Source organism: Vulpes lagopus, chromosome 6 (genome assembly GCF_018345385.1).
Source record: "Vulpes lagopus strain Blue_001 chromosome 6, ASM1834538v1, whole genome shotgun sequence".
In the NCBI taxonomy this organism is placed as follows: Eukaryota; Metazoa; Chordata; class Mammalia; order Carnivora; family Canidae; genus Vulpes; species Vulpes lagopus.
The window spans coordinates 2,037,148-2,054,340 of record NC_054829.1 but is presented as its reverse complement, the minus strand read 5'-3'; the positions used below and the strand labels follow the sequence as shown (position 1 = coordinate 2,054,340).

At 48.8% G+C, this 17,193-nt stretch overlaps 2 protein-coding genes and 1 long non-coding RNA gene across 5 annotated transcripts in view; 2 read left to right on the top strand and 1 right to left on the bottom strand.

Annotated features, from left to right (window-relative positions):
- Positions 1 to 377: 377 nt before the first annotated feature.
- Positions 378 to 7,276, bottom strand: BAG5 (BAG cochaperone 5). Of its 2 annotated transcripts, none has more exons than XM_041758895.1 (2): positions 7,193 to 7,276; positions 378 to 4,659 (listed from the first exon to the last, which is right to left on the bottom strand). In XM_041758895.1, exon 2 carries the CDS (start codon positions 4,629 to 4,631, stop codon positions 3,288 to 3,290), a length of 1,344 nt encoding a protein of 447 aa, XP_041614829.1. In that variant the 5' UTR covers positions 4,632 to 4,659; positions 7,193 to 7,276; the 3' UTR covers positions 378 to 3,287. The 2 variants fall into 2 exon arrangements, with proteins under 2 accessions (XP_041614829.1, XP_041614830.1); XM_041758896.1 differs by lacking the exon at positions 7,193 to 7,276 and adding an exon at positions 6,450 to 6,605.
- Positions 6,686 to 17,193, top strand: part of LOC121493186 (cytochrome c oxidase assembly factor 8) — a 36,075-nt gene continuing 25,567 nt past the window's right edge. The window contains exon 1 of one of the 2 annotated variants that reach the window (XM_041758898.1): positions 6,686 to 6,870. In XM_041758898.1, coding sequence (XP_041614832.1) covers positions 6,748 to 6,870 — 123 coding nt within the window. In that variant the 5' untranslated portion in view covers positions 6,686 to 6,747. The remainder of the gene's footprint in view (positions 6,871 to 17,193) is intronic. The other variant, XM_041758897.1, reaches the window with a different exon arrangement.
- LOC121493187 lies at positions 7,589 to 16,768 on the top strand. The gene is made up of 2 exons (XR_005988408.1): positions 7,589 to 7,644; positions 16,647 to 16,768. It is a non-coding gene; the product is annotated as an uncharacterized LOC121493187 (long non-coding RNA).

The following is a 17,193-nucleotide window of genomic DNA, read 5'->3' as shown; positions in this document are numbered from 1 at the left end:
AGCGTCAATGGCAATCTTAAGTGAAGCCTTGGTGGTGGGGGGCAGGGGGCAGTTCTTGCCGGACTTTCCCTGCTTCTCTACAGTGAGGTCAACCCGTGTGCCCGGCTGCATGGGTACAACGAGAGGCCAGGACTCCCCTGGGCTGTTCCCTGCTGCCCACACTTCAGGGGTTGCTCACATGGAACGGTGACCCCTTCACCTGCCACAGGACCCTGGTCTGTGCTCAGGGCTGCCGCCTCCTTCCCCCACTGCCACCAACTGGACCTGGGGAGCCCGCCTTCCCCAAGCCTGGCCCACTTTGCCAAGACATTATTCCTTACCCGGGTCAGACAGTAAATGAAGGTGAATCAGAACAGAACTCACACCTCAGACTCACATCCTTTCTCACTGCAAAGATAAGCTAAGAGATTTTTATTGCATTAATAGTTAAGGGTATACTAATATCTCAAAATACTTAATTACTTCAGACATACGATTACAATAGTCATACAATGAATAGAGGGGGGACAGGAGCCAACACGCTGGGGTAACACATCTGTATTGTACATCAAAATCAATGGCAAACACTTCTCTAGTTACTCTTAGAAAAATACTAGACGCGTTAAAAGCTGAAAAGCTTTGCTTAAAAACCTATATGTACAAGATAAGCTTTGACCTTCAAAAAACAGATAAAAATTGGCAAAAACAAATGAGAAACACTGGTTAAGTGTCTCGCAGTGCTGACCTGTATCAGATACACTACACCAAGGCATCGTAGCAAAATAAAGCATTCCACTGTACTCAGTAGACTTATTCATTACATTTATTTTCATAACTGCTTCTCTATAGGTCGATGGACTTTAGTCTAATTTGGGTAAAGACTGACCTGAAAGCAAAGCTGTCTGCATGTGAGGTAAAGAAAGCAAACATTCCCAGCCAGTTTTTGCATGAACATGGATTACACCGTTTAATGCAGACCCAAGGCCAAACATTTTTTGGGGGTAGGTTTTACTTCCATTACAGGTTCTCTTTACGTAAGATCATAAAAATACAATACAATGTCATGAGCCCAACTTAAAGTTACATGCGGCAGGCAGCCCCTATTAACACAGCTCCCAACGAGGGACAAGAAAAGCTAAACCCGGTGTCACTAGGGTTCCTTATGGGAGAGTCACCCGGTGCAAGGAATGACAGGTTGGACGGGAAATGTCATGCCTCAGGTCACTCAAGGATGATCTGATCATCTCCATGACCAAAATAACCCACAGGAGTCTGCGATGGCTCGTGAGACTTCCCTCCGCTCACGGGCCAGGCTCCGGGCCGAGCTCAGCTGCACGAGCCTTCTCTAGGATCGCAGAACGCCTTGTTTGAAAATGAACCATATGGGAAGGTCCCTTTTGGAAAAACAATGGATACTTTTAAAGGAAATGCTGGCATTTAACTTTCAAATCTGACATTGAAAATGAAGTAGAGCCTGGGGCAGGACATGCCTGACGAGCTTGGGAGGAAAGCCTTGCCTTCCCAGTGGGGTAAACTGAGGCAGCACTTGAATATAGAAACTCCAGGATTTTAAGAGCACCCGAAGATGAGGATACTTAGCCCAAAATGAGCTGCCGGTGACCTGCACTAAGAATCTCCAGTTGCCAAGGGCTGGATGTGCACACGGGAAAGGGTCGAGGCCCAGACACAAATGCCCTTGGACTTCACTACCCACTGAATTGTACTAGAACATTGCTAGTAGGAAAGACACATCAGGGGCTTTTAATAATTGGGCAAAGCTGAGACAAAGTGAAAATCTCTTTAGAGCCACGCTTTTATCATCTCTCTGGTACATGGGGCTATTCCCTTATCTTTTATTTCTAGCTGCCTACAGTTACCAAATCACGATCTTTGAAAGGAAATTACAGACTGCTGGGGAGTCCGAAAGACATACTCTAATAGGATTATTTTGTGAAAGGTGACAACAGAAAGTGTCGTCTGTTCGTTATCATACTGGGACCAATGTGTTATCAAGGCACTTTTGGAACTTTGGGAAATTCTGTTCCCATAAACTGGCAGCCATAAAACCTGGACCCTCAGAAAGCATTTACAGAAATAGATGTACCCTTTAGCAAGTGAAAAAAACACTTCCTGCAGGGACAGACCTTCCTGACTCTTTCAGGTGCTAGAGAAACATCCGTGTGCCAATGAAGTGAGCTCAGTCCCAGAGTGCGAGGTTTTCAGATGCTAGGAGCAGCCGACCTCCCCGGGTAAGCCACGACGCTCTGGTCCCGCAGAGCTACTGGCGGTTTCTGCTCTCGGCCACTACCAAACAGCATTTGCTGTGTTTAAAAGACCCTTGAACAAGAGAGGCAGCCTGTTGCCTCCTACATTCAGACGCATTCGCTCAGGACAACCTGATAGCAGTAACTAATCTCCAGTTTTATCTTGCCACAGGTATGGCTGTTTCTTTTTTCTTCTTTTTTTTTCTTTTTTTTTTAAAAGGTCTCCTAACTTCACTAAAATGTTCCCATCCTTACTGATGACTACAGAAAATTGTAAACTGAGTTTACAAACAAAAACTTGGAAGGTAATTAGCTGGTGTTTTCATCTTTCTTCAATGCAGTCTCAAAGGTTTTTTTGCTATTAATTTTCATAATTTTCTTACGTTGCACATGAAAATAAGATTTTCCCCTCTAAATGCAGAGTGTAGGGGGGAAAATACAGACACCATTTTCCAAACAAAAAATCTTTATGAAAAAAAAGAAAATCCGAAAACAAAAGAACCCCCACCCGATTAACTTGGGTTGGACCAATCGGGCCTTAAAAATGAAGAAAAAAAAAAAAAAAAAACCTTCTGCTTTATTTAGCATAATAAATCATATCATTGTATTGCTTTTGTGTTTGGACCTTACTTCTACCTAACCAAAATTTCCCCTCTTCTCATAATTGTTCTAGTGCTATGTCAGGTTGTGTGTGTGTCTAGATCCTGAAAGATCCACATTTCAATGCTGGCACAACCCATTTAAAAATGACAAAAGATGCCCGTTCCACTTTCTGATTGGAAAAAAAAAAAGGACCAAAAAACCACACCACAACATACAGATAATGATCCAAATGGAAAAGTTAACGTGCTGTAATGACATTTGTTTTGCAACATCAAAAGCAGCAGAGGTACTGAATATAATTTGCTTAAATCATAAAAACGGAGATTGAAATCTGCATGTATAAATCACATTTAGGCTCAATGAACTGAAAGCTCTCTATAAATACATAGAAGTATATATAAAGTGCAAAACAAGAAATATCAACCGTGAGATCGGTACTATTTAGTACTCCCATTCGTCGGATTTCAAGTCGAGATAGCTGAGGATGTTCTGGGCGAGTTTCACTGCCTGTTTCCTGGCAGCCTTGCACTTCTCTTCCCCTTGCGGGTCCACGGCATCCAGGGCCAGCAGCTGCTTGGTGAGCAGCTCTTCCAGCCGGATGTAGTTCTTATCAGTTCGGTTCCCATCAAATGAAAGAACTTCCCCCTGGATCTCGGACAAGTTTCCAAGGATGTTCCAGACCGCTTTATGTGACGGGTGCTCCTCACTAGCAAACGACTTCCTCTTCTCCAGGGCCTCCTTCAAGTCAATGTAAGTTATAAGGGTTTGTACCTCAATCACCGCTCTTCTCCGAGCTTCCCGGATGCAAGGGTTCTTCTCAAGACTGACCTCATCCAACTGTCCAATCAAACCCTGCAATTCTGTTTTGGAGCTCAGGTACAATTCAGCAGGATTTTGTGCTTGCAGAAGTTCATTTTTTATTTCTCTCATTCTCTTAAGGACCTTTTCTATTTTTAAAATGGAATGATTCTGTCCCAGGTCAAATGCATGTGTAGTATCTGCTTCCTCTTCCAAATCCAAATATTTCAGTAATTGGTTGATATCTTCCACTACCTCGCGCCGATAATTTCTGATTTCCGTTCGCCCGCACACGTCTAGAGCATCCAGATCTGCAATCAGCCCCGACAGCACACAAGATAAGTGCCTGCAAGTCTCATTATTGTTCACCCCCATCAGAAGTGCGATCAGAGTGCCTCTGGCCTTGTTCACCTCACACATCACCGAGTTGATCTTGGCCACTGAAGGGTGCGCGTCCTCGGAAAGTGGCAGAGAAGGCTGCTTTTTCACGCAGTCTTCGATGATCTCCTGCACCGCACAGATTTTGGTCAAGGTGTGGTACCGTGCTTTCCGCAGAGAAATCTTCCCCCCGGTTTTGACATGTGTCAGCCTCAGAATGATATCCTGGATGCCTTCTTCAAATTCGTCAGTTACACAGTTGCCCCCACTATAAAACGGCACAATCTTCTCTTTCACCAGGGCCTGGGCTTCTTTAAAGATGTTCTGTATTTCGATCCGGTGTGGGTGGTTTGCATTCTGCTCCAGCTCTTTGAGAAGACGCTCCGTCTCCTGGGCTGCCCTCTTCCTCGCTTGCTGAATATCTCCTTTTCCTTCAGTATCCACAGAGTCTATTTCAAAGAGTTGTTTCGTTAGAATCCTCTCCAGTTTCTTGTAATTCTTGTCATCTGACAGACCACTGAAGCCAATTACTTGCTGTTCTATACTTTTTACTTCCCTTTGGATTTCCTGAAGCCTACTAATAGAAGGATGTTGGTTTCCCATATCCATACTTTTGTTGTGTTCCGTTTTACAAGCACTAAAAAATGACAAGAATGCCAAATTACACAAAGACTCTACAGACAGGTAAGCGAATATTGATTCATTCCGAAATTCTCATTTTAAGAAGAGGTATTTGAGGGACGCCCGGGTGACTGAGTGGTTTAGCACCACCTTCAGCTCAGGGGGTGATCCCAGGGTCCTGAGATCGAGTCCCACATTGGGCTCCCTCCATGGAGCCTGCTTCTCCCTCTGCCTGTCTCTGCCTCTCTCTGTGTCTCTTGTGAATAAATAAAATCTTAAAACAAAACAAAAACGGGCAGCCCTGAAGGTGCAGCAGTTTAGTGCTGCCTGCAGCCCGGGGTGTGATCCTCAAGTCCTGGGATTGAGTCCCACGTCGGGCTTCCTGAATGGAGCCTGCTTCTCCCTCTGCCTGTGTCTCTGTGCCCCGCCCCTCTCTGTGTCTCTCACGAATAAATAAATATTAAATAAAATAAAAAAAAAGATGCATTTGAGAAAAAGGGCCCATCCTTAGTGTGATCTAAACAGCAGTCATACTCAAGTACGGAAAGAGTAATCCACTTTCCTGAAGATCACCTACACACCCCTGTGATTAGGAATGGACAGGGGTTACTGCAGTGCCGAACCAGCTGGAGCCCTGGGCCTGATTTCCCAGCTTCCTCGCCTGGGTCTCTACACGTGTGGCACGAGGTCCACTACTGGGGTGGAAACAGCACAAGGATCTCAGGTATCAACGCTGGACCCTGGTTGTTGGCAACAGCAGGGCACCCCCGGGGAACGTGCAACAGTTGCTCTTTTAACCTTCAAATGCCAACAGTGCCATCCCGGCACCCATCTGGCCCGAGAGCTATGCCTGCTTTCAAAACAAACTGGAAGGCACCCGGGGTGGGGGTGGGGGTGCCTCAGCGGTTTAGCATCTGCCTCGGCCCAGGGCGTGACCCTGGAGACCCGGGGGCCAGTCCCGCATCGGGCTCCCTGCGTGGAGCCTGCTTCTCCCTCCCTCTCTCTCTGTATCTCTCATGAATAGATGAATAAAATCTTAAAAAAAAAAAACAAAAAAAACAAAACCCGGAAATCTAAGTGAAACAAACTGCAGCGGATCCCAGCGACCCCCGGGCCCCGCTTCTACGTTCCTCCCCGCCGCTCAGGGCTTCTCCCCGGCCGCCCTGTTTCCCCGGCCCCTCCGCGCGGAGGCGAAGATCCCCCAGGAAGGGAAGCGTGACGGGCACCGCGCTAAAGGCACCAGCTTGGCCTCCGGAGGGCTGGTGCCTCCCTAGGCCCGTCGCCCCGCTCTCGGGGGAGGGAGGGCGGGCGGCCGGCGGGGCCCCGGCCTCCGCCCGGTCGCCCTCCCCCGCCGGCACTTTACCCAGAGGCGGTCTAAGCTGGTCTGGTCCTGGCTGCCCGCGGGGGAGCTGGCGAGGTGGAAGGTCAGCCCTTTACGGGGTGCGGCACCGCAGCGGGGCCCCCAGCTGCATCCCTCTCACCCCTGCCGGCTAGGTGTGCCCGGGCGGCCGGGGAGGGGGCCGGCGGTGGCGCGGCTGCTACTGGCCGCAGCCGCCGCTCCGGGCGCGTCGCCCGGGCCCCCGACGCGCCCGCCGGCCCTGACCTCACAATGGCCCGCGCGGGGAGGGGGCGGCCGCGCTCGCAGGGCCTCCGAGCCCCCCGGGGGGCCGGGCCGCGTCGGACGCGGGCGGGGAGCGGCGCGGAGGCCGAGGCCCAGGCTCGGCGGGGCCGGGAGCGGGCGCGGCGCGAGCGCGGGGGGCGCGCACCGGGAGGCCCGCGGCCCGCCAGCCGCCTAGCTGCGCTCACCTGTGCCGCCCGCGCCATCGCGCGCCCCGCCGCCGACGCGCAGGACCCCGCCGCGGTCGCCGTCGCCCGCCCCGCGGCCCCGCCCCGGGCCGAACAGCCCCCGCCCTGGGAAAACGTCCTGCGGCGCGCGCCGCCACCGCCGCCCGGCACGGCAGCCCGGAGCTGGCGGCGGGTCCGCGGGGAAAGCGCACGGTCGGCCGCGCCGCTCGCTCCCCCTGGCTTTGCGACCGTGCCGTAAGGCAGCCCCTCGCGCCGGCGCGGCTCTGCCGTGCGTCGCGGCAGCCGGGGGACGCCGGCCATGGTGGGCTTCCGGGCCTCGAGGAGGGCGCTTCTGCCGCCGCTGTGCCGCGCCTTCGCTCGCCCCGGCTGTCCGCTCGGCCCCGAGCGCGGCGCGGAGCGCAGGGAGGCGGCGGCGAGCCGGGTAAGCGGGGGGGGGGGGGTCCTGCAGGCGGCGGGCCGGGCTCCGCGCCCCGTCGAGGCCGGCCGCGGCGTCCGCCCAGCTCCCGGGCCGCGCGCTGCGGGGGGGGGGGGGGGCGGCCTCGGAGCCCGCGTCTGTGCCGGGGCCGCCGCGCCGGGGACTTCCGGAGCTCGGGCCTTGGGCTGCGGCGCTTGGCGTGCACGCGGGGTCTCGGCCCGCGCCGCGGCTCCGGGCGCTCTTCCGCCCGCGACCGCGCACCCGAGCCTCGCGTCTTGCAGGGCCGCCGTGGCGTAGCTCCGGCGGGTGGAAGGTGAGCGGTGAATACCTGCAGCAACGGAGAAGGACCGTTTTTAGGGGTTGCACTTCTTTGGGGAAGGGTGTTTCGTCCACGGAGTGCCAGGGCCTTGGCTCCGGCTGTCACGTGGACGTGTGGGGCTGCAGACGAAATACTAAAACGAAGCCTACGCACGCAAACACGGAATTCGCCGACAGGCTAAGGGTGGAGGCTGGAAAGCCTGGGGTACAAAAGCAGGAGTTCCAGAATGTGCCTGCCTGTAAATTTTCGTCTGTGTTAGTCTTTTTGCTGTTAGCATGCTTTTTGCAAATGTAGCTTTGAAGTTCTGTTTAGTTTATAGTTTTTTTTCTTTTTTTAAGATTGTATTCATTTATTCGCGAGAGACACACAGAGAGAGGCAGAGGGAGAAGCAGGCTCCATGCAGGGAGCCCGACGCGGGATGGATCCCAGGTCTCCAGGGTCACGCCCCGGGCTGAAGGCAGGTGCTTAACGGCTGAGCCACCCCGGGCTGCCCTCTGTTTAGTTTATAGTTTGGACAGGAAGTTGGCGGGGCCGCTGGTCAACACCCCCCCCTCTGCCCCCACCTCTGGCCTAGTTCCTGTGACAGTGGCCACAACTGTGACTTCTATTCCTACGACTTAGAAACCCGTCCAGTGTCTCAGTCTTAGGGCAGGAAGATAGTCAACGTGTATCTGAAAACGGTCTGGGAGGGCAAAGTTAACCTCAGCAACCGTCCACGTACCCGTGGCTTATTTCGTGAACTAGCGCTGGAAAAAAGAACACCTGGCAAGGGGCACCTGGCTGGCTCCGTTGTGGGAGGAGCCCGTGACTCTTGATCTGGGGAGTGTGAGTTTGAGCCCCCACGTTGAGTGTAGAGATTACTTAAAAGTAAAAAAAAAAAAAAAGAGGATCCCTGGGTGGCGCAGCGGTTCGGCGCCTGCCTTTGGCCCAGGGCGCGATCCTGGAGACCCGGGATCGAATCCCACGTCGGGCTCCCGGTGCATGGAGCCTGCTTCTCCCTCTGCCTGTGTCTCTGTCTCTCTCTCTCTCTCTGTGACTATCATAAATAATAATAAAAAAAAATTAAAAAAAAAAAAAAAAGAAAGAAAGAAAAGAACACCCAAACACAGTTTCTTTTATTGTCACATAGCTTTTGGTTAGAATAAATCTTTTTTTTTTTTTTTAAGATTTTATTTATTTATTCATGACACACACACACACACACACACACAGGCAGAGACACAGAGGAGAAGCAGGCTCCATGCAGGAAGCCTGATGTGGGACTTGATCCCGGGACCCCAGGATCACGCCCTGGGCCGGAGGCAGGTGCCAAACTGCTGAGCCACCCAGGGATCCCCGGTTAGAATAAATCTTACCATGGGTCTAATCCTCAAGATGAGACCTTTCTTCCTATTGTCCCAAGTGACTAGGAAGCTGGTGCTGCTCACCTGTTGTCTGTCTAAACCTCTGATGGTGTTGATTGTGATGATGCTGAAAAGTGGAGCAGCTGGCCCATGAGGCAGCCCTTGTCCTGTTCTAGCATTATGATTTGTGCTGTTGTTAGCTTGTTTTTAGGATGTGTGTCCCATTACGCTAGATAGTGTATGGAACTTAAAGGAACAGTTCTTACTTCAGGGTAATTTGTGTTTCCCATGGGTTTGGTTTTATCTTTGAGTGTTTGCTGAGTATGTGGCTGGTTCCCCAGGTAATTATTATTTTTAAGATTGTATTTATTTATTCATGAGAGACACAGAGAGAAAGGCAGAAACACAGGGAGAGGGAGGACCAGACTCCCGGTGGGGAGCCCGATTTGGGACTCAATCCTGGGACCCCAGGACCATGCCCCTGAGCTGACGGCAGACACTCAGCCCCTGAGCTACCCAGGGATCCCCGGCATGCCCTGTTTTAAGAGCTTTGCATATTTTAATTTATTTTCACAAGTCTATGAAGTAGATGCTTTCATCATTCCCATTTTACAGATGAGAAAACTTAAGGTAAGACTGAAGAATTTCCTCAAGATCACAGTGCTTGCACAGAGGAGTATCTATGTTATAGTTCCTGTATCTAGAGGATAATGAAGTAAGATTTTTCTTTTAGTAATTTTTGGATCAAAAAAGAACCAAACATGCTCTCAACGCGGAGAGGCAAAATTTATAGATAAATAGCGGATCCTATATTTTGCTTATATTTTCATTTAAGGGAATGGTCTTCAAACACCCCCACTCCACAAGTACAGATTCAGAGTAAACCTAAGTAGGAAGTTAAATGCCAGAGAAATGACAAACTGGTAAGAGGTCTTGTCAGAGGATTTTAAAATTAAAATCTGGATATTTCTAGTGTCTAAAAGGCTTTCAATAAGTTTGCTGGGGGGATCCCTGGGTGGCTCAGCGGTTTGGCGCCTGCCTTTGGCCCAGGGCGCGATTCTGGAGACCCGGGATCGAATCCCACATCGGGCTCCCAGTGCATGGAGTCTGCTTCTCCCTCTGCCTGTGTCTCTGCCTCTCTCTGTGTGTGACTGTCATAAATAAATAAAAATTAAAAAAATAAAAAATAAAATCTAAAAAAAAAAGTTTGCTGGTCAAAAAAATAAAGCTGTAGCAGAGGACTTCAGAATCGTGTGTTTAGAGGCATTAAGCTTCCATCTGACTCTTGATTTTGGCTCAGGTCATGATCTCAGGGCCCTGGGATTGAGCCCCATGTCCTGTGGGGCTCCGGGCTCAGTGGGGAGTTTGCCTTTCCTCCTCCCCCACCCCTCCCCCTGTCTCAAATAAATAAATCTAAAAAAAAAAAAAATCATGTGGTTAAACTCCATCCTGGAGGGGCGCCCAGGTGGCTCAGCGGTTGACCATCTGCCTTCAGCTTAGCGTATGATCCCGGGGTCCTGGGATCGAGTCCTGCATCGGGCTCCCTGCTTCTCCCTCTACCTGTGTCTCTGCCTCTCTCTCTCTCTCTCTCTCTCTCTCTCTCTCTCTGTCTCTCTCTCTCTCTGTGTGTGTGTGTGTCTGTCATGAATAAATAAATAAAATCTTAAAAAAGACGCCTGGGTGGTTCAGCGGTTGAACATCTGCCTTTGGCTCAGGGCATGATCCCAGTCCGGGGATCAGGTCCTGCATTGGGCTCCATGTGGGCTCCATGTGAGGAGCTTGCTTCTCCCTCTGTCTCTCTCTGTGTGTCTCTTATGAATAAATAAATAAAATCTTTTAAAAAAAACTCCATTCTGGAGACCAGGGCCCAGAGAGATGGTGGACTGGCGTGGCGTTACTCAGCAGAGTCAGGGCTAATGGCAGCTGTTCTCCCTCTCAGTCTGGTGGTCTTATGTCCCCATGTGCTTTTTCATCAAGTAAAGCAATTCACAGGGCTTCCCCTTACTCTGTTAATGTGGACAATTGCACCCATTTCTTTTCATGTTATTTTTGGGAAATTTAAAACCTGCAAAGATAGAAGAATAAGAATTGCTGTGTATCCAGTACCCTGCTTGTACAGTTATCCACTTTATCCCATTCCCCCCACTTGATAATTTGTTTTTAAAGATTTATTTATTTATTCATGAGAGAGAGAGGCAGAGACACAGGCAGAGGGATGAGCAGGCTCCCTACAGGGATCCCAATGTGGGACTGGACCCTGAGACCCCAGGATCACACCCTGGGCGGGAGGCAGGCACTAAACCACTGAGCCACCCAGGGATCCCCCCAACTTGATAATTTTTTTTTTTTTTAAGATTTATTTATTCATTCAGAGAGAGAGAGAGGCAGAGACACAGGCAGAGGGAGAAGCAGGCTCCATGCAGGAAGCCCAATGCGGGACTCGATCTGGGTTTTCCAGGATCACGCCCTGGGCTACAGGCGGTGCTAAACCGCTGCGCCACCGGGGCTGCCCCCCCACTTGATAATTTTATGGCAAATATCAGAGTGTATATCATTTGTAACTATATCCATATGTATCTTTAAAATATATGAATTTTTGGGCAGCCCAGGTGGCTCTGTGGTTTGGCGCTGCCTGGGGCATGATCCTAGGGGCCCGGGATCGAGTCCCACGTCAGGCTCCCTGCATGGAGCCTGCTTCTCCCTCTGCCTGTGTCTATACCTCTCTCTATCTGTGTCTCTTATGAATAAATAAATAAAATCTTTTTAAAAATATATGAATTTTTAAAATACATATAAACATAATAGCTAAAATGGTATGATTCCTTATTTCCAGCAAATGTTGTGTTCACATTTTTTCAATTATCTTAGAAATATCATATTTTGAGTTTTTTTTTACAGTTTGCTTGTATAAGTAAGGTTTTACATTGTGATTGATATTTTTTTAGTTCTCTTTTGATCTACAGGTTTTGACTCCATCCCCTTCCTTTTTTCAAACCAGTTTATTTGGGAGCAGGGGAATGATGTGTCCTGTAGAATTTCCCACAGTCTAAATTTTGCTGTTGCTTTCCACGGTGTAATTTAACATGCTTCTCCCATCTGTGTGTTTCCTGTAAATTGACAGTTGTAATCTAGAGCCTTGACCACATTCGGATTTGACCCTTTTTTTTTTTTTTTTTTTTAATGACTACTGCATTGGGGGTTTGTCGTCTTCCATCAGGATTGATTGATTTTTCTTTTTCTTTTTTTTTTTAATTTTTATTTATTTATGATAGTCACACAGAGAGAGAGAGAGAGAGAGAGAGAGGCAGAGACACAGGCAGAGGGAGAAGCAGGCTCCATGCACCGGGAGCCTGACGTGGGATTCGATCCCAGGTCTCCAGGATCACGCCCCGGGCCAAAGGCAGGCGCTAAACCGCTGCGCCACCCAGGGATCCCTGATTGATTTTTCTGATGTTAAACCAAGCTTTCACTCCCAGTATAAACCCAGTTTGGTCCTGATGTGCTGGTCTTCTTATGTAGTGTTAACTGTGGTATGCCAATGTCTAGCCTCTGTCTAGAATGGGAGGCTGGGGATTCCAGCCCTCTAGAAGGTTCCCATCTCAGAAGTGTCAGGATGATAGACCAGGAAACACCTGCAGGAGCACTAAATTTTGCCAACATTTGTTCCTTTCATCTTTGCCCACTGGTTTCCCCAGTGGCTGATAGTGTGACACCTTAACTCAGGAGCTTTGTGCTATGCACAGGCTCTTCTGAGAAGGAGAGCCTAGGGGAAAGTCTTCCATTCGAGATCCTGGCTTCTGGGGTGGGGGGAGCCCAGAGTGGGAGTGTGCCAGGAGAGCTCAAGGGCCTGCTATAAAGCTGAAGGGATGGAGAATGAGGCTGGGCCTACACTGCTGGACAAGGAGAAGTTCAGTATGGGGCTGCCTGGCTGGCAGTTTGCACTTGAAGAGAAAAGCCTGGAAGGTTAATGCCCCCCCAGACACAGTGATGAAAGCTCAGTCTGACAAGTAGGTACATGCACGGTCCTTCTTCCGTGTAGAGGAAACAACTGTCGGGCTGCCTGCCAGCAGAGCTGTTAGGTTCTGTGTACACGGCCCCCGCCTCCTGTCCCACTCCGAGACAGCCATTCCACTTTGAGCAAACCAGGCATTACATGCTGATGCTGTAAGAACCATAAATTACGGTAATTACTCTAACCTCAAAGGAATTTTTCCTTTTGCAGAAGGACTTTTTCCTCCCCCAAGCCTCTTCTCCTCCCTTTTAAATAACAGTTCTTGGATGAGCAAAGACGGAACATGTATTTATAGGGGAGAGCAGAGGAGCTACTTCTACTACAATTAAGATGAAATCTCTCAGATTATAATGGAGAACTGAGGATAGTTGAAAGAGCTGGTTTCAGAGCTCATCCATCAAGCAGATTACATGAGCCATCACGAAGCAACAGATAAGGAAGAGTAACTGAACTTTCCTGGTGCCTCTTTGAGCTTGCTTTGTTCAGTGTGGATGAGGGTCGCTCTGAGAAGCTATGAATTGTTGAGATGGCTCCTTAAACGTTTCCTGGTAGGCAGCCTATAAGAGGAAGAGGCAGGGATACAGATCAGGAAGGTGGTAAAACTGGTGAAGCACAGTTAGGGTGAAGCCTGGCCGTCTGTCCCCTTGGGGGACAGCATGGGGTAAGGGAGGAGCCCCCGTCCTGGGACGGAAGTCCTTGGAAGTGAGCCTGGACTGGCCAGCTGTTTCCACTCACTGGGTCCCTTTGTGTGAATCACCTTTAGTTTCTAAGACTAAAGGCTTTCAGATTTGACCTTTTTTTTTTTTTTTTTTTAATGACTACTACATTGGGGGTTTGTCGTTTGTCATCAGGATTGATTGGTTTTTCTGATGTTAAACCAAACTTTCACTTCCAGTATAAACCCAGTTTGGTTTGGGACAGAAGTCCAGAAATAATTTGTGGAGAAGTAGAATTTATTAAAAGGCTTTTTCAAAAAAAAAAAAAAAGGAAAGGAAAATGCAGAGATCATAAATGGTTTTTAGAATGATGGATAAAATGTTAAATATGTATTGCAACCCTGAAATCCTGTTGCTTTCTGAAAAGGATAGGTAGGTCAGTCTCGTATCAAGTCAGTATTTGATGATGATGAGTAGCAGTTTCAGGTCTTAGGTAAGCAGATTAGGGTGTCTTTTTGCCGGCAGAGCCCTGTTGTCACATGGGAAGGATGAATTTGATCCCTCCTGTGGACTTGCTGGCCCTTCATTTGGAGCTTTCCACCTTGGCCGTGCCTCTTCTGAAGTGTCCAACTTTGGGTGAGAGAGATACTTCAGAAGAACTAGGATCAAATGTAAAGATGTCTGATTCTGCAAGAAATGAGTGCCGAATGAAGTCATTCTGAGCCAGTGTGTAGGGCGCAGCAGTCCAGTGTGGGGTGGGGACCTGCAGCAGTCCTGGCCACACGGAGGGGACAGCTGGGCTAGGCTTCTGTGCTTCTTTCCTAGTCAGCCGGTCAGTCTGGCTCCCACATGCCCTGCAGCTCTGCCCTGTCCACCTACACCAGCACCGCGCTGTTCCCCCTCTCCTGAGTCTTACTCTAGAACGCTCTTCAAGGTTCTGCTTCTTTGACTGTACAGACTTTGGAAAATCTAGAAACTTGTCAGGAACTAGCAGTTGAGGATCCTCAGGAACCCAGAATGTAAAGAACGCTAGACGGCGATGATCTTTGGCTCGCTCAGAACTTCTGAACATTCTTTTTTTTTTTTTTTTTTTTAATAGGAGAAGGTCATCTTTTTTTTTTTTTTTTTTTTAAGATTTTATTTATTTATTCATGAGAGAGACAGAGAGAGAGATGCAGAGACACAGGCAGAAGGAGAAGCTGGCTCCACGCAGGGAGCCCGACGTGGGACTCGATCCCGGGACTCCAGGATCACGCCCTGGGCCGAAGGCAGGCGCCAAACTGCTGAGCCACCCAGGGATCCCACTTCGGAACATTATGACGCCAGTTCATCAATAATTGCCATCTTGGTCTTTCCACCAAATAGTTCATATAAATTGAGCTTTTTGAAGATTAAGTGGATTTCTTACATAAACAGAGTCCACAGGAAACGTCAAGACTGGGAAGACCAGGGATCCCTGGGTGGCGCAGCGGTTTGGCGCTTGTCTTTGGCCCAGGGCGTGATCCTGGAGACCCGGGATCGAATCCCACATCAGGCTCCCGGTGCATGGAGCCTGCTTCTCCCTCTGCCTGTGTCTCTGCCTCTCTCTCTCTCTCTCTCTGTGACTATCATAAATAAATAAAAATTAAAAAAAAAAAAAAAAAAAAAAAAAAAGACTGGGAAGACCATTCCTCCAACGTGTGCTTGTGCCGACCAGAGAACAGACAGACGTGATCCGTGCTGCCGTGGGCTCGCGGTCTGTGGGAGAAGCAGGCACGAACAAGTGCTTGAGAAGCCTCTGGGAGCATGTGGACATGTGCCCGGGAACGTGTGGTCTGTGATGCAGCGAGAACACACGCAGAGTCTGAGGAAGGAAGAAGCAGGCTGGTGTGTCATTGAAGGAGCCTCCTGTGGGTGGGGGCAAAAGAAGAGACTGGCGCCCCAGCAGGCCCCGACTGCCAGACCACAGGAAGGGGTTAGACTCTCCCGAGGGTAATGAGTAATCACTGAAGAAGGTTTTAAGGGAAGGGGGAGTAGGGGTGGGTCAGGGGTTTTGGAGAGATTGCTTAGCAGCATTCTGGATGTGGGGACAGAGTAGACAGGGAGGGTGCGGCCTGGGCAGCTGGAGCTGCTCAGACTAGCCCATGACAGAGTTGTCGCTCACGCGCTGTAACTCTCACCACGGGGCGAGGTGGGTGCGGTTGTTGGAATCCTTAAAGTGTGGGGATGCCAGAGTTCAGTGTCCTGGGGCCACAGCAGAACCCAGGACAAATCTGCAGAACTTCTCAAAGGGCAGCTTGTGACTCTTTTTAACTTTGGTCAGCTGTAGGTTCTTGCATCTGCTGCTGTGAGAAAAAGTGACCTTTTTATTTTTTATTTATTTTTATTTTTTTTAAGTTTTTTTTTTTGAGAAAAAGTGATCTAAGTGAAATTATTGGCAACAATCATAAGATAAGCTAACTTGAAAAAGAAAGTTGTAATTCCAGCAGCATCATCCCCCCAAAGTCTGCAGGTGATAACAGAAGTATTAGAGGAAGCAACAGAGCTGCTAACAGGCATTGCTCAGAAAGTGGGGCTAATCGGGCAGAGTTCTTATGGCAAAAACCGTGTACAGTGAATTTTAGAAATGTTTCTTAAAAAAAATTTTTCAGGGATCCCTGGGTGGCTCAGCGGTTTAGCGCCTGCCTTTGGCCCAGGGCGTGATTCTGGAGTCCCAAGATCAAGTCCCGCATTGGGCTCCCTGCATGGAGCCTGCTTCTCCCTCTCCCTGTGTCTCTGCTTCTCTCTCTTTCTCTCTCTCTTTCTCTCTCGTGAATAAATAAATAAAATCTTTAAAAAAATAAATATATTTTTCGTTGGGACACCTAGGTGGCTCAGTCAGTTAAGCATCTGACTCTTGGTTTCAGCTCAGGTCAGGTCATAATCTTAGGGTCATGAGATCAAGCCTTGCATCAGGTTCTTTTTTTTTTTTTTAATCCTCTCTTTTGCTCCAAGTTAATTGACAAGCGTTAAAGAGAAAACTACACTATTACTATTAAAAAGCTGGAAACTAGGGCAGCCCTGGTGGCACAGCCGTTTGGCCCCGCCTGCAGTCTGGGGTATGTATGATCCTGGGGACCCAGGATCGAGTCCTGCGTCGGGCTCCCTGCATGGAGCCTTCTTCTCCCTCTGCCTGTGTCTCTGCCTCTCTCTCTCTCTCTCTCTCTCTCTCTCTCTTTCTCTCTCTCTCTCTCTCTCTCTGTGTGTGTGTGTCTCTCATGAATGAATAAAATCTTAAAAAAAAGGTGAATGATATTCTATTAAAAAAGAATTGTTACTATTCACATAACTGTTCAGCTTTATGTGAAGGTCAACAAGTAGAGGGGTCTTGCACTTAAGCTAACAACACAGTGTATTATTTTACACTAGAATTTTTAAACCATTCTAAAAGAATTACATGCCTCTTAGCTAATGTTATAATTGTATCATATTAGGTTCAAGTTCTTCCTTCAAAGAATCATCAGAATAACATGGATTGAAGAGCCTTTGGAACACTTGCCATCTCTTGCTGCTTCTGTTACATGAAAGGGAATATTAAACATTTGTTTAATTTTTAGATAAGTGTAATACATATTTCACCAAATAAAATATTTCAATGCTTGCATTACTCCTCATTTTTCCAACTTAAAATGTAACGACTTGGGCAGCCCCCCCCCGGTGGTGCAGCGGTTTGGTGCTGCCTGCAGCCTGGGGTGTGATCCTGGGGACCCAGGATCGAGTCCCACATTGGGCTCCCTGCATGGAGCCTGCTTCTCCCTCTGCCTGTGTCTCTGCCTCTTTCTCTCTGTGTCTATAAATAAATAAAATCTTAAAAAAAAATAAAATGTAACGACTTACAATCTCCATCATAATGTTTTTTGCAACATAGCCATTTCTTTTCTAAGTTCATTTTGTGCACCAGTTAAGTAGGTTATCATGATTCTTCTCCAATTCCTCCATACTCTGAAACACAAAAGGCTAGTTCAGTTACAAACCATCACT